The following is a 16,919-nucleotide window of genomic DNA, read 5'->3' as shown; positions in this document are numbered from 1 at the left end:
CAGGTCTGTACTAGAATGTACCTGGAAGGTTTTTCTCCCGAATGATCATTCATGCTCTCCATCCCTAACAGGAACGTCCCCCGGTTCTCCGGTCAGCCTTCCCAAGTCGCCCACCTTCCCGTCGGGCAGCGGGAGGGGCCCCGGGTGGCCTACCGGTGACGAGTGCTCCATCTGCTACGAGAACCATGTGGACACGGTCATCTACGCGTGCGGCCACATGTGTCTCTGCTACGCCTGTGGCGTCAAACTCAAGAAGATGTCCAACGCCTGCTGTCCCATCTGCCGGAGACACATCAAAGATATCATAAAGACCTACCGCAGCACGTAAGGGCCACAAACCCAGATTAAAGGAGGCGAACGTAAGGGGGAGGCTTTTCAGTTCGTGAGGGTCGGGCAACGGACAGTCCACTCCGGTACTTTTGTGTGTCGGATTTTGGGGGAAGAATCGCCAAAGGCCCGATTTTTGTAGTCTGGTGCTAGACTGATTCTGCAAGGGACTCCAGCATTTCACACTCCTCTGGCCCCTTCCGATGCATTGTGGGATGCCTTTCTGGAGTGATGGTGGGTGTGCAACCACTTCAAGGACTTCCTCCCAACTACAAGTGTTCATCCTTTGTACATTCTCCGACAATTCAGGAAGTTTCAGGCTTTGAGAAAATTGAAGACGTGAAGTAACTTTTTATTTTGTTGTTCGGGCCACTTCTAGTTGACCCATGCAAGTCTTTCTCACTTGCATGGAAGCGAAGAAGCAACATTTTCCGTCTGTATTGCTAACCTTTTTTGTCGAAGAGTAAGTGGGCTGTTAGTTCAGACAGTTTTGCTTGTTAACATGACAAATGAGATAAAGACATGGGCAGTATTGCCACCCTTTTTGAACATCTCGATATTACACAACTTATGTCTGTGTTTTACTGAGGCAAACTGCATAGGCAATTGGAGGACCTATGTGTTTTGATCGGAAAGTAATTAATTTCTGTAGATGTTTTGGGAATCATCAATAGGAAGATGGCTACAGTTGTAGTTCAAGTTGTGAAGCACAGGAACATGAGTACATGATATGTAAATGAGTGCTGTTTCTCCTCATGTTACTATAAGTCATATATTCTCAAGCAAATGTACTTACGTGTGGTAGTTCTATACAATAGCATATTCATTGGTGGTAGCTGTACTGTTGCGCTAGATAGCCAGCTAGCTGCTTGCTTTGCAGTGTTTGTATGTTGCACTGAAGTCAGTATTGCCCTCTAGGAGTGTAACGATTCTTTACAATGTAACAAAAACAAAACAAAAAAATCCCTGTCAGCCGAAGCATCCAATCCCAGATTTCGTATCTACATCATGTGACGGGCAGCAGGAAGCAACAAAACACCAATGCGTTTTCCTCAGGTTCAACTGTTTTAAAGGCCCCTAAAATGGGAATGTTTTCTCAGACCCGAGCCCAATACACTGTGACCTGGCTTCAAATGCATTCACACAATCACACACATACATTAGCCATGTGATTGTCGCCGTGGTAACAGCAGTCCCCACTGACAACGTGACAACCAAGCTCTATGATGAATGAAACGATTGTTTTGTTACTTTAGGATGTGTAATAAGTATTACTGTGTTTTTCTTATACCCTTACTTTCACCAAGACCCCTTACTGAAAACCAAATATGCTGTTATGTGGCCGAAGACAAGTGTCATAAACAGGGAAACAAGCACATAAATCTTAATTTAACCTGTAATATTCTGATAACCAGCAATACTTCCTGGTCAGAGAAGGCCATTTGAAGGCCATTTTGTGTAATATTTTCCTCACTTTAAAACACAGTAAGATCTTTATCATTGACTCCCACCAGCAACACACTTTATACAAACTAGTGCAGTGTTGTCAGGGCCTGAAGCCAGTTCCTATATGTCACAAGTTGATACATGCTAATAGTCTACAGTAATGCTTGATGGTCAGTATGAGATCAGCAAATTGCATTGAAATTCCCCTCATACTTTGTGTATTGGACCTATAAGCCATAGCTTTCTACAGAGAGCTGAAAAGGCTTTTTGTTTTTAAATAGATTTTTCTTGCATCCTGTTGTAATTGATAGGTAATTGAGAAATTGGGCTTGAATCTAATGCTGCTATAGTATTTGCTGGCTCTTGTTTTTGGCGCAAATACTGACAGGTATGTTTCTTATACATCCTCTTTATACTTGCATATAGACCTCTGTTTTAATTATATATATAAGCTACTGCTTGAAGTTTTGTTTCACATTTTGAATGTTATTAATTTATGTTTTTAAATGAGGCAAATGGTTTTTATTGGTGTGGTTAGTAGTATCAACAAGGAAAACAATTTTTGTCTGCTTTTTAAGTTTGTATAATATTTTAATCATGATTGTAAAGTTTATTTTCTGGTTGAACACAACCACTTTGCAGTATACAATCATTACACCATATTGCTTTAGGGAAGCACAGTTTATGTTCAATCTCTGAATATCCAGGTGTTGAATTGGGAATTTCTAAGTTGTTTTTCATGCGCCTTTCTAGGCAGTCCTACTCAGTTATGTATGTCCAATAGCTCTTATACAGTCTATAGTTTGAAGGCCATTGTTGGCGATGTTTGAAGTCACTTTATAAAAATCCTGATTGTACTTTTTAAATGGCCTAGTGGTAATATCTGGGATATTCTGTTTTTGGGGCAGTAATAAAGGTCCGACCAAATCCAAAATCCAGTAACAAATTGATTTGCATAAATGCATGTAATTTCCCATTGCTTCATTTTATTTTATTTACCCTCTATCCAATTAATTACACTTAAACTGGACTTATCAATAATCACAAACAATAATCAACAATAATCATTGGATATAAGGCCATACAATAAATTACTTACCTTTCAACATATAATAATGTAGAAGTAAAACAACCAAGGCACCTACCTTGACCTATGCAGGGAATTCATAAGTGCAACTACCATATTTATTGTGTTAAAGACTCGGAAATTCTACTAGTCTTACCAGAGGTCAACAGGATTAAGTTCAGCCTTCCCTTTTTGTTCTCTCACAGACTCAGAGTTTTTCCTAATCTAGTAACCTGGAAAGACTCACAAGGGTTCTCACTGTGATATCAAACAGTTGCAGTGTTTTATATATTTCCCAAACCAATGATTTTGGGTTTCTCTCCTCATTGTTGGTCGACCTCGTATTGTATTTTTATTTACCTTCAATTGAAGTGATTTGATCTCAGACTTTTCTCAGAATCTACTGTACTTGTGTGTTTGCTTTCTTATACTATCCTTTATTTTAGAAAGCATTCAGATACCATTAGACAGGTTTCACCAGGGAAAGAAACATTTTTAACTATTTAGTATCTTTTGCTAATATGTGTTGATTGTTCACTCATCCTAGTTAGTGAACATTGGGACCAATAGAAGACAAGTTAATAATCAATATGCTACATCCCAATCTCCTATAGGCCAGCATTTAAACAGATTCTAGGGGTTGTCTTCAAGAGTGTGAAACATACAGAATGTTGTATTTAAAAATATGACAGATCAGGCGTGACTGCTCCTATTTTTGATGACAAAGAAGAATGTTCTAGAAAATATATTTATATCTGAATATTCCGTGATGTTGTACTCAAAGACCCACCCATTAGTCTGTAACCATCAGGAAAGATTTTAGAAACAGTTCCTAAATGCTCTTTTGGACAATGTTATGACTCAGCTTTGTTTGAGATATTTGCAAACCTGTATTTATTCAATAACTAGTTTCCAAGTGATCTTGTGAGCTCTGTTTAATGTGAGTCAAAAGGTTGTGTCAATAAACCTTCCAGACGTGTTTCATAGAAGTGTTTGCGCCAGGTTTTATTTATACATTTTGAATTGATTTGATTGTAAATGATTAGCATCATTATTTCATCACAAATATCCATCTTTATATGATTTGACTATATGATATGCACATGGTGTACATATTCATATAACACATACATTTGACAACAAATTAATTAAAGCACATCTCTTCAATATTCACCCTCATGAATTTAATTAATCCTGTACATTTCCAATTATACACTCCATTGATTAAGATTACTATCATTCCCCAGCCACACTGACTAGAGGAACTAGGAAGTACACAGTATGCATCAGCAAGTTATAAATCAAACAGCACTCCAAATGTTCTGGCTAATTCAGACATACAAAAACCATAGATGTACAGTGGACTCCAGAAATATTTGGACTGTGTCACCTTTGCTTTCACTCTGTATTTCAGCCCTTTGGATTTAAATTAATACAATGAATATGACGTTTGGGCGCACATTGTCAGCTTTAATTCGAAGGTGTTGCTGTCCATTTTAGATTAACCAGTTGGAAATCACACCTTCATGAAGAAAACAACAGACAACTGTCAGACAGATCGAGAACACACTTCAAGAGGTAGGCGTGTATTTGTCAGCCCAGTACCATCCACAGAAGACTTGGCTAGCCGAACTACTGAGGCTGTACTGCAAGGTGCGAAAACAGACTGGCTAATAGGTCCCTAAATGCAGAAAATGGTGTTGAGGACAGATAAGACAGTGGTCAACATGTACCAGAGGGATGGCAAAGGGAAGGTGTGGAAGAAACTGGCCTACTCCCATGTGTGAAATATGGGTGATATGTTTCGGGCATTTATGACAGTCACTCGAACCTGCCTAACTGTCTTTATTGATGATGTAACTTCTGACAGCGGCAATTCCAATTTTAAGAAGAGGAGAAACTATGGGACAAGGTGAACCTTTCAGGAATATGCCATTTTCAAAAGCTGAGTCTATGGTGAGGCAGGTAAGGTCACCAAACAGGGAGGCCACCCACCGGAAGATCCATGGCAACTCTAAAGGAGTTAGTCTTCCACGGGAGACTCTGAGAAGTAGAAGAAGATCATATAGTCTGATAAGACCAAAAGAGAGCACTGGCACATGCCTAACACTGCACATCATCCTGAGAACACCATCCCTACGCAAAGCACGGTGGTGGCAGCATCATTACATGGGGGTGCTTCTCTGTATCGGCCAAAATAGCTTGTGAAGGTAGAAGGCAAATTATATGTGAAGTACAGAGAAACCCTGGCAAAAAATAAATAAACTCTGCTGAGACATATGACTTAGGAGAACACATCAGAAAGGTCAGTGTTCTGGAGTGGCCCCATTATTCCTAGATTTTATTTTTCATACACGGACTGTTCGGAGTTGATCAGTGACAAAATTCCTAATTAAATCCATTTTGATTTCAATGTTCTAACACAAAAAGTCCAATCGGGTGAAATGTTAATCTCTATAGGTAATATTCTGTGACCGGGTTAATGTTCATGAGTTACAAAGGCTTGTTTAATTACATAGAATCCGTATACTGTACTTACAAAGACCTTTAAGTTAAGACCTTTTCTGATACATCGCTAGGAACTTGAAACCGTCCCCTCTAAGGCAGATCTTTCTTTCACTAATTTGTCTGTTGACCTATCAGATCAGCTCTTTTGCCAATAAGTGGATAAAGAGGATCAGAATTGGGCTGGCTGTGTAAACACTGTCTAACTCCCTGGTCTCCTCCAGCGACGGTTGAGGGTAACAGAATGGATGCAGATTGCCATCTAGTGGACATTTATAACAAGTTCGAGTGACCATAATTCCAGTGACCATGATTCCAGTGACCATGTTCCAATGACCTGGCACCTCAGCCTTCAACAGTCACACCCGACAATCAGTCCCACAAACCGACAAAAGCAACTGTCACACCCCCGTCATTCACATTAAAGAAACCCCTTCAACGGTCTATGTTCACAAATATGGCGTCAAAAAACAGTAGTGCTGTGTTTGTCACATTTCAAATGTACCTGTCACTAGGACCCAAGTCCAAAACAGCTTTGAAGTACAATATGTCTCTGAACACGTCCCCAATGACACCCTATTCCCTTCACAGTGCACAACTTTAGACCAGGGGCCAAAAAGAAGAACGTTACCTCTGTATTCCACCCCCTTAAACCTGCAACCGCCGGTTAACCTGCGGAGTGACATTCTCATCACAGCTCCCATAACTGCCTGTGATAAACCTGACGGATGCCCTAATCTTTAGATGCTGAGGGTAGCACGTACCTGGCCGGTTAAAAGGGGCTCGTTATGGAGCAAGTAGAGAACGGATGGATAGGCGGGTGGTAAGTAGTGGCAGGTGTGCACGTGGTTCGTGTTCATTATGGCACGTGAATATTTCGACATGTGTGCACGTGAGTGCGATTGGGCTTGCTTCATCTTCCTCTCTAGCACGATGTAGACTAGGCATTCATCTTCATCCGCAGGTCCTATATATTCACACTGTTTACAGAACACATTCAATCTTTCTAGATTGTTCAACTGTGCAGTCCAATTTTAACGCCACTTAATATTATTTATACAGTAACATAAACTAAGATATGTCATTCAGCAAAGTGCCTGTCACGCAGTATAAGCCTACAGCATGTTGAAACAAAATGGAGCGTCTTGATCTCCATACAAATGTGCGATCTTAGTCCAATCCGAAATACGGCGTGTTCTGTATGGATTTGAAATTTGAAATAAACAGCCAACAAAGAGACCATGTTAAACAACAAAGATAATACATTTAATAGTGTTTCTCTTTAGGGCAATGCAAGATACAATGTAAACATGAACAAGATACAAAAACAAAAGGTTTTCAAAATGCAATGGTAAAAAAAGAATAGCCCTGTTTTCAAAATAAAGGCTCACACATAGGCAAGCTGTTGTTTTCTGTTGTAGATTATGAATTGGATTACTCGTACTTTGGCCGTACTTAAATGGTATACACTCATTGACCTATTAATACACAATTGTAGAATCATGACAAATAGAATAGGTGTTTTATCATTTTGTTACACAACATAATATTATGTCGCCAAGAACAAATCAACATGGTTCTCATGATGTTCAACCTCCCATGATGCTTTTCTTTTGAAAACAGGAACTAGTCTCAGAGTTGAAAACTAATGTTGCATTAAAATAATAAAAAAAAGAAGAAAGAAAAGAAAAACAATATAGCACCTCCTTTGGTCCAACTTGAGGCATTGGTGGTATGATGGAACGTAGTTGACATGTTTGTAGTGGATAATCTTTTCAAATTTGGGTATGCGGACCTTGATGTTTTGAGAGAATATAACTTGGGTTTGAGGCCTTGTCCAGAAATTAGTTTTTTGTGACATTGCTGGATATTTGGCACATGACTTTCCACAGAAAATATGAATTATGCTACAATTTGCACAGGAAATAAGTCTTGACTAAGCCAATGAAAATGTATCTCTGAAAAATCCTCCCTACATAAAATAAGGATGTGGCAAAACAACTGTCACAACTAGGAATTATTTTTTTCACTGTAACCAGTTGTTGCTAACAGTAATGGAACATGATATATTTTTGTAAATAGAAGTTAATCAAAGACATAAAGTAATAATGGTAACAGGAAGTCAAACAGCAAGCCTGTTTCAGCACAGCAGGAAAGAAAAAAAAGACCCAGCATGCTCTATTTCTAATTCGCGCCACATTAGGTTTCCAAACAACACCCCCACGCTGCCTGATGTGTTGAGTAATAATGTTAAGTAAAACTCGCCATTCCCTTCATTCCCAGGCCACCAGTCTGAAGTAGCACCAGTGCTCGCACTCGGAGTAAACTTTCATATCTCAGTTTTTAATCTCCTCTCCTATCCTTTTATCCCTCCTGTGACTTTTTTCCACACACAAACATAACTAAAATGTCACTTAAAAAAACCGTAGCTTTAAAAGACATACTAAAAACAACCCATAGGTTCAACTTATCGCACTCCATTCACACCCACTTACTACAAACTTTCTCAAAAATATCTCCCACCACCGCCGCCCCATCCTGACCGCTCGTAACCTGGCACTCTAGCGTCTCCCATAGCTCCGCGACAACATAAGCCATCAAACACAAACTGCCTTTCACCAGAGCAACAGAAAATTATAAAGCTGAATAAATCAGACACATGATTAATATGCCGCCCGCTAAAGGGAGAGAACGACAGAGAAATAGCACATGCATCTATCCATCTTCCAGAGCCGCAATCTAATTTGTTTTAGATTAGCCCCTCGCGGCTGTGCAGCTCCGCTATCAGGGTGCCATTGCAGCGAGGATTCGGAAAAGGCTTCCAAATCTTAACTGCCGCAATTAAAATGGTGTTTTGATAATGAGATTTCACAGCCACACTTCATACATGGAGAGTTCATTAGCCAAAGCCGTGGGAGATGGGGGAAAAGAGGAGGAAGTCGGATGTGGAGTCATTCATTGGCTCTATGCTGGAAGCTGTCGCTGCTGGCTTTAAAGGTAGTGTAGTCAGCGTGACCACTGAGAGCACAATACCAACAACCGCTTCCTGCTCATCTGTAAGCACTGTACACAGTCACTCTTTCCAAGTCTCTCTTTAATTATACTTTCTTTTCCCTCCCTCCCTCCCTCCCTCCCGCTCTCTCTGTCTCGCTCACTTTCTTTGTCTCGTTCTCTCCTTCTGGCCCTGTCAACTAAGATCCGATGTCTGATCCGTCTCAGGTCTCCAGGCCTCCTCACGTTCCTGTCTTTCGCCCTCACCTGCGCGCCGTCCCTCTCGTCACACAGCATACTAGCTCACAACCTCACGCCACAATGCTCCCTCACAGAGCAAACCTCACAGACTACATACACATATCCAGTCGCTCCTTACTACTTTGAGCGATTGTCTTCCAGCACTGGGAACAACTAGCTTTCGGCTTGTGGCGAGCGAGTGAGAAAAAGAGCATGTCAAATCTAGGGTGGAAAAAGGGTTTGCAGGAATGAGCCGGGAGGCACTTAAAAAGGAGGAAGGAGGAAGAAAGAGAAAAGACATTGCGGCTGGCGCTATCTTGGATTACTAGGCTTAAGGGGAACGTCACACTCCAGGAGCACCGTGAATTTGTTAAAATAAAGAGAGCGAAAGGAGGGGCAAAACAGAGTAAAGGCAGAACAGTCTGTGGGAGCCGTCTCCCTTGGCTGACCTCTCAAATATTGTAGAGGCCCTAATCTATTCCCTCTGACATGAATGGCTTCCCTCGTTGATGTGTGTGTGTGTGTGTTTGTGTGGCCCCCTGTGTGGGTGCTATGTCGCCAGGAATAAGTGGCACCCTCCACCATAGCTAAAAGTCAAGGGCGTGTGTCTGTGTGTCTTCCCATCAAACCTACTGGAGGGGAAAGGAAATGAACTGAGACCTCGGCGCTGTTATGTGGACACAGAGTGATAAAAAAAGAAATTCTGGAGGAAACGGTTTAACTAACCAGCTGTGCTGGACAATTGAAAAACATCACTTTTGCAATCTGTGGACAACGGACCAAACCCAAAACCATGTCGTGTATTTTCTCTCTTCCTAATCAGCTGATTCTCTGACCAGTCAGGGGACATAGTCGAGTGTGAAATTGATTCCCATGGGGCTTTAGTCAGAGATGTCTCTTCCTATATTTGGTAACGGTTAGTGTACATCTTGGAAGCGGATGGATTGAACGGCAATGGTCCTTTAGCAGACCACTTTCCTGTTTACCAACAAGGTTGACACTGTGCCAGTTCTGAATGTCACTTTTGCCATGGCAAGAGGTTCAAGAGGCCAAAATGGCTTGTCATTAAAAAGTATAGGAGAGATGCACACTCCAATAAAAAATCTGTTCAGGCACAAAGACGACATCTTAAAGTCCATCTGACAAGGACCCAGAGACGCCATTGATCCAGACACAATTAGAATATCTCTGCTTTATTTATAGCCACTGGTTGAAAATTCGGTCTGTCATGTCGCGATATGCTGCGCTGTAGCTACATCCAAGTAAGCATCGCACGTAGGATAAGAGGACGTTTAGTTTCATTACAGCAACGGTTTCTCTTTTGATAAATCCTAAGGCTGAGAAGAAAAACTGTGGACCTGAAATTCTTACTCATGACTCATAAGAACGGTTTACATGGCCGATGATGGCTTGAATGGATTAAGGAATTGGCCATGGGGACGCAAAATACATTTTCAGATAATATATCCCTATTATTTTGATCATGTTTTCTACACCTTTGTTGTTCCATATAATGTTTCCTTATGTCATGGCAAAGATGCCTGTTTCTATTGCACATTTCCTCATGATTACATTTCTGAATGATGCTAAATACAATGGGGCTGAAAACAAACACAAAATAACGAAAGAAAGAAGAACAAATATTTAAAGGCAAGCCACTAACACAACTAAATATGATAAAGCCGAGCTTGACATGTTACAATTCCCTTGTAAAATGCGCAGGCACGGGCAGACAAGCTCAGTAAATTGTACTCAATTAAAAAGCAATATGCATTAATATGTGCTGTAGCGAAATGATACGGGTGATTCCACACATTTACATAATGCCTTTGTCGAGGGGCAAGGGTTGAAGGTTAAACATTTGTCTGATTTAAATGTCACTTATGGACACAATGCGTCTGTCCTGTATCTACAGGATTTATATGACACTACTATTGATTTCCATAGCTTTAGATAGGATATGAGAGGTTAGATCAAGAACATTTTACATTTGTAAATCGATCTGTAAATCAGAACTCATTCAAGATTTGAAATGAATACGAAATAAACTAGAAAACGTAAATGGGGGGGGTATAAAAATCTGTTCAAAATAAATATTATTTTAATCAGGCATTATGTATAGAGCAATAAAGAGGAAGGAAGTGTTCATGGTTTAAAGTTGCAACACACAGCATTGGAAAAAGTAATTAAAAAGTTTAAAGATTGCCAATTAAAAAAAATAACATAAAAATACACTGCAAAAAACTACAAAATCTTAGCTGCATTGGTATTTGGAAAAAAATCAATTATGTACAGTCATTGTTTAATTGGTAGTTTCACTGACCAGCAGTGCATCTAGTATCCACACAGGAACTGTCGGTTTCATTAGGCAACACAAAAAAGAAGGTTGCAGTAGCATTGATCTTCCACTAGAGAGCACCATGTATCCAATTCTTATATTGTGAAAATGTCATCCTCCAATGACTGAGATACTTAAGAGTAAAAAAAAAAAGAATTGAGGTAAAAAAAAAAAGTTGTTATATAAATAAATAATATGCTGAGTATTTCAACTGTATCTCTACATTAATGCACTGTAAAAAAATATATATATATCTTAAAGTGCATTAATTCACAAAACAGAACAACTTCAATCTTAGTTATTGTCTATGTGTGATCACTCAATAAACACATATGGTTGGTTAAAATATATATATATAACTGCCATCTAGCAGGTACGATACTTTCTTTAATACTATAATACTGTCCAGCAGAACATTTTATGAAAAGTTAAGTGTTTAACCTCGAATAAGAAGCTCACACACTGTTCATTAGAAAACATATTTCAGCAGTCTTGAACACCAGCCAGTTGAAGTAGTACTTAATTTGTATTTTCAAATTTGAAATAATATCAATATTGCATTAGGGGGAAAATATATGAATGAAGTGGTAATAACTCACATCTTATTTTAGCAAGACTATTGCCCTGCTGTAATATTCTAAATCCAATAGATCTACAAACTACTTGTAAAATAAGGAAGTAAACATAAACTCTATTGTATACGATATGAACCAATACTGCACAGCAATATCCGAAAGAGTTGAAACTATCTATGTGTTTCAATAGGTTTTAAGTTGGGTTTAAAAAATCAAGTGCCTCCAGATATTGTTATCAAAACAATAACATAATTATTTTTCTTCAGTTTTGAAACCTCGTTTTAAATGTGTTTTTTTTTTTTACATTAGGCTACTTGTACCCATAAATAAATAGTAAAGATATACAAAATACCCTAAGAAATTAAATTCCTCTTTGGTTTGATCACATTGTGGGCTCCAGGATATGGAAGTACATCCCTGGGATTCAAAAACAATTACTAAGCCATATTTCCAGTACTTATTTTCTGAGCAACTGCAACTACATTTTCTATCCTGAATATAAAGCATAAAATACAAAGATATTTGTATTAGACTACTAAAGACCAACTGTACTAACATTTTCATTTTGTAAACATATCTTCTGGTGGTAGGTCTTTTGTTACACCTTCAATTGACATTTATTTCCAAATCAGTAAAATGTAATTACATTTCAAGCTTGACAGGTTTCATGTTCATTTGTATCTAAGATTCTGTAGGTTTGGTTGAAAAAATAGATAAACTATTTTTGAGTGAAACTCCCAAATTGAGGTAAAACTAGAAAGTTTATCCAATTAAGTGTTTTTTCTGTTTCCAATTCTGGGCTGTCGGTGGGTAATATCACAAGAAAGCAGAAATACATCTCTATGGACAGACAAAAAGACACAAAAGACATTAGAGAACAAAAACATACAGACATGTCAAAAAAAGCAAATCAAAAGGTTATTTGTTTTTACTTTGCTCAATTGAGAATCATAGAAAGTCACTGAAATCTCTCCTGTTGTTTTTTTTCTCCTTAGATTCAGGAAACATTCTGCGTTTGATTCCATTTCATCTGCTACTGTACAGCACTCTAGGGTGCTAATTTCTTTACTCAGTAACACTGTTAAACTCTCACTTGAGTGATTCTCTTGAATGTTACAAAAGTAATGTTGGTGTTATCCATGCTCTCAGGCCTATGGCACTGTTAAACATTTGGTAAAAACACTGACTCAATGGTGTGTTCCGTCCTCTTCTTTGAACCCCATTCAGTTCATATACAAAAGGCACCTATTTGGCATTAAAGTCAGTGGCAGGTATAAGGCTAGCCATCATTACCCTGCTTTCTTCTCCTTCTTATGTAAACCCCTTCTAGAAGGTGTCGTTTCAAATCGCAACGTTCCAAAATTCAACAAACTTTGTGTTTCTAACACCGGGGATGGCCAATCCCCATTATAAGTCTCTATTCTCCTCCAATATCTCACAAAACAAAAAATCTAGACTTTTAGTCTAGAAATTGAGTAAACCCGCACTGAAAGTGTCTCTTCCTTATAGTAATACTAAAACAACACATCTTTGATGATGTTAAGTCTTTGAGAAATCAAAAGAATTTGAAGCATATTGATTTTGGTAGCTCTTGGTGGGGGGGGGTGGGGGGGGTAACATTCTTAAGGAGTGATTTTGTCTCCGATCCTGTGGCACCACTCAAAGGGGGACATTATCATGACCAGGCCATTACTTTTTCCGCTCTAGGTAGTTGGAGGGGACCCAGCCTTTGCGGGGTTGTAGAGCGTCTTGGACCTGGCAGTACCACCATCCATTGGGGTTCCTCTCTAGAACCTCCAGGCAGGTGCCCTCAGGGAAGCCCATGGTCTCATCATCCCCTCGATAGTCAGCAATGGACACATATACCTCCCTCCCGAGGTTGTTATGGATCAGCTGGCTCTTCTCGATAGGCTTGGGCCTGACTGTGGAGACTGGGATACCATTACGCTGTATCCCAACCCCGACCCCAACTCTGCCCAAGGCGTCCGTCCCTCCACCTGCCCCAAACCGTTCCGCCGAAGACCCCCTGGCAGTGACGGCACCCTCCGTGGGTCTCGACCGGGCCTCGACTGTGACGGGGTGCGCCCGGACTGCATTGAAGGAGGAATTTCGGCGCACGCCAAGGGTCGCGGAACCGGATCGGTATTGGTCGCGAGCGCCCAGCGACTCATTACGCCTCAGGGAGGTCGTCATGTAGTGCTGACTCTCCCGGGTCGGCTGCGGTGCTGACACGAACACCGACTGGGGTCTGACGGCGGACTGAGGTCTAACCCCGCCATTCCTCATTCTCACGGCCCCGTTGACCAAGACAGCCGGCTTGGAGAAGCCCCCCGGAGGTTTGGAGGGAATCGGAGGGGTGTTCCTGGACCTCAGACCTCCCGGCGTGTTGTGCACTTGGTGATGGTTGGTCAGACCCTGCAGGTTGATGTTGTTGAGGGCCAGCACACGCTGCTCATTCTTCTCCAGACTGTTGGACTTGCTTCCAGCACCGCTGCCCGACCCGGAGCGCTGGCCGTCGGACTCCGACCCACCGGCGTCCCTCCCTTGTCGGATGGGCTCCAAGTAGAAAGTGGGTGCCCAGCCTTCCTCGTCTCGCCAGCGGATGTACCACCAGCCACTCTCCTGCCGCTCCAGAACTTCCACCTCCACTCCGGCTGGGAAGCTCAGCTCTGACTCCTGGATCTTATCATAGGCATCAGTGGTACGGTAGACGTTCAGCCCTTCCAGGTCGGAGTCTCCCCTACTTCCTTTAGAGTAGATGGATGAAAGGTCTGAGGTGCTGTTGCGGGAAGAATGAGAGTCCTCCGAAGAGATGACAGAGGCTGTCTCTGAGTCTTCCCCACGGGATGTTTTGACGCTTTGCCGTAGCTGACCAGTGGGTCTTAGCTGGCGTCTTAGAGAGCTTATGTCCATCCTCTCTGGGCTCTGGGGTTCTGACTTGGAGCTCAGCAATGGCTTGGGCCGAACCGAAGGTTTAGGCTTGGTGGAGGGGCTCTGGCCTATCCTCTGCTCCACGGTTTTAAAGCCTGGGGGTTTCCTGGATCCTCTACCTGATTCATCTGAGGATGACTTGGGGCTGTTGTCGGCTTTGGCTAAAGATGGACTTTGGCTCAGCTCTGGGGTGATCTTTTTCAATGACTTTACCCCTGCTAGAGGTGAAGACCCTGAGGGTTTGCGGGGTACAGTCGAAGAGTGATAGATCCGCGGGGAGTTGGAACCACTGGAACTTTTGGCAAAAGCACCTTCGTCACCGCTACTGCGTCTGAAGCCATCGTTCTCATAGATACACTCCTCTTTGGCCATCTCTTCAACTGACCTGAATGACCTTCTCCTATGGCTGATTATAACAGGGGAGGCTTTGCAGACTGGTGGAGAACTCCGGTACCTCTCACAGACCACACTGTTTACCTTCACATCCAGCGGGCGACGTACTGCCTCTCCTTTCAGGGAGTCCGTGTCAGACTCACATCCCACAGCTGGAACGTCGTACTCGGGTTCCTCGTACACAGCGGGGCGACTGGGGCTTTCTGGGGCTTTGGCGGAGGAGACTGAGTGACTGGGTGAGGGTGACGCCTCTTCTGAGTCTGGCTTCTTGACAGGAGGAGCTGGAGGCGGGACTTTGGGCCGGGTGAGTGTGCTCGTTCTTCGGTTTAGGTTGGGCTTCTTACGTTTGTCGATGTAAGAACAGGGTGCCCAACCCTCCATCTCCCCGATCTGAACATACCACCAGCCCCCGGAGTTCTTCTCAATGACCTAGTGGAATAGACAGGAGCAAGGATAACCTATAGTCAGACACACAGAGGTAGCATACTAGATACAGAGCATGGTGCCAGTTGGGAAGTGGACTATGCCTCCCATTCTTCAAGATTCAGCATTGCTGTTAAAACGCCTGTTGATATTATTATTTTCAGACACACATCATCAACATTCTGTATTGTCTTCGGTGCTATGGGAAAAGAAATCATAACAAAAGCTATTTTCTTCTAACTTCAAATGTGCACTCTGACCTCCAGTCGAATTGGTCTCTGTTCAGAATGCTGGCAGCATCATGAAATTCAACAGACCGTCAAGGCCGTATCTTTGCCGCTTCGGAAGTAATGCGTCTGGGGGGGAATCTGTTGTCACACACTCACTAGACCTAGCTGGATGTCAACAGCAAGTGATGTGCAGCAGTTCTGCGCATAGATAAGCAGTGCGAAAAATTTAAGTATAATTAAGTGAAATTGACTTGACTGAAAATCTTTACTGTTGTACGTCAAGATTAAAAAAAGTAAAGGGTTTTACTTGTGAAAAAAATCTACAAAATATATTTGTAAGGTATGCAGTCAGCTTTGATGACAGGGATTTTAAGATATTAAGTCTTACTTTAACTTTTTTTACACTCAGCTCTGAGATAACAGAATAGTGTTAGTGGGATTAAAATCATTAACTGGAAATTAAAGCCGAACTCATATTACATGTTGGGAACACTGCCCCTTCCTAACAGTACAATCAGTGAGTTTTTTGCTATTCTGTCTTGTTTCTTTTGGTAATGTTTTCTTTGCAGTTTAAATATTAAGTGAGAAATCAATAGGAAAATTATGTAAAAATAGTATAACCTGTGTTAATGCATGACCCTCCTAAACTGCAATTGCTTATATGAAAACAGACTGGCTTGGATTTGATACTCATTCACTTGTTTTGAGGACCTGGACCTCCAGGCATTTTGTCTAATTAAAAATGTTTTACTAAGTCAGATTTTCTTACTGCACTGGCAGATAATGTATCGTACTGTAAGTCTCTCTCTCCCTCTCTCTCTCTCTCGCTCTCTCTGATGCTCTCTCTCTCTCTCTCTCTCTCTCTCTCTAGAAGTATTGTAGGGCCTCTAGGTTGCCATCTCTCTCTTCTTGAATAAATATTAAAATTTTATATTTTTTTCATAAATTAACACATGGCTATCACTGTCCTCTTCCATTTTCAATGCTACAAACAGTAATTTGTTATAATCTGTAGAATTTTACATTTAATTATGAAAACACTGGAGACAGGTAGCCTAGAGGCCCTATCTTAGAGCAATACCTAAAAAAAAGAGAGAATTATAGTATTTTTTCAGTCTTTGAGGGATCATAACTAGGTAGTTAGTAATAAGACTGTTCTCTCCATGGTAATTTGTTTTTGGCTGAAACGGGGGGGAAATAATCTAGGTAGATTGCATGATTGTGCATCCATCTGATGTTGGAAGACAATTTGCAAAGGTGGATAAGAAATGTTCGCTGCCTGATGCTGTCAGACACTTCTAACTTTGCCAGCATGTTCCTTAGAACTCTCCTGTTAGTTGCATGCAGTTTTACAATGTTATGTCATTTATTTTGGGATTTATGATAATTTCAAACTATAAGATGTAGGTAGCACAGAGGCCCTATCAGATGGACCAAAAATACAGATTATTTTA

General features: G+C 41.2%; 2 protein-coding genes across 7 annotated transcripts in view; one reads left to right on the top strand and one right to left on the bottom strand.

Annotated features, from left to right (window-relative positions):
* Positions 1-4,012, top strand: part of neurl1aa (neuralized E3 ubiquitin protein ligase 1Aa) — a 40,870-nt gene extending 36,858 nt beyond the window's left edge. Inside the window, exon 6 of the mRNA XM_010873028.3 lies at positions 72-4,012. Coding sequence (XP_010871330.2) covers positions 72-328 — 257 coding nt within the window. The 3' untranslated portion in view covers positions 329-4,012. The remainder of the gene's footprint in view (positions 1-71) is intronic.
* A 2,576-nt stretch (positions 4,013-6,588) lies between these two features.
* The window catches only part of sh3pxd2aa (SH3 and PX domains 2Aa), a 92,332-nt gene continuing 82,001 nt past the window's right edge, over positions 6,589-16,919 (bottom strand). For all 6 annotated transcript variants that reach the window (XM_029121996.2, XM_029122000.2, XM_029121997.2 and 3 more), the window contains one exon: positions 6,589-15,241. In XM_029121996.2, coding sequence (XP_028977829.1) covers positions 13,178-15,241 — 2,064 coding nt within the window. In that variant the 3' untranslated portion in view covers positions 6,589-13,177. The remainder of the gene's footprint in view (positions 15,242-16,919) is intronic.

This window comes from Esox lucius, chromosome 9 (genome assembly GCF_011004845.1).
Source record: "Esox lucius isolate fEsoLuc1 chromosome 9, fEsoLuc1.pri, whole genome shotgun sequence".
Taxonomy (NCBI): Eukaryota; Metazoa; Chordata; class Actinopteri; order Esociformes; family Esocidae; genus Esox; species Esox lucius.
This window is presented reverse-complemented; position numbering and strand designations above follow the sequence as displayed.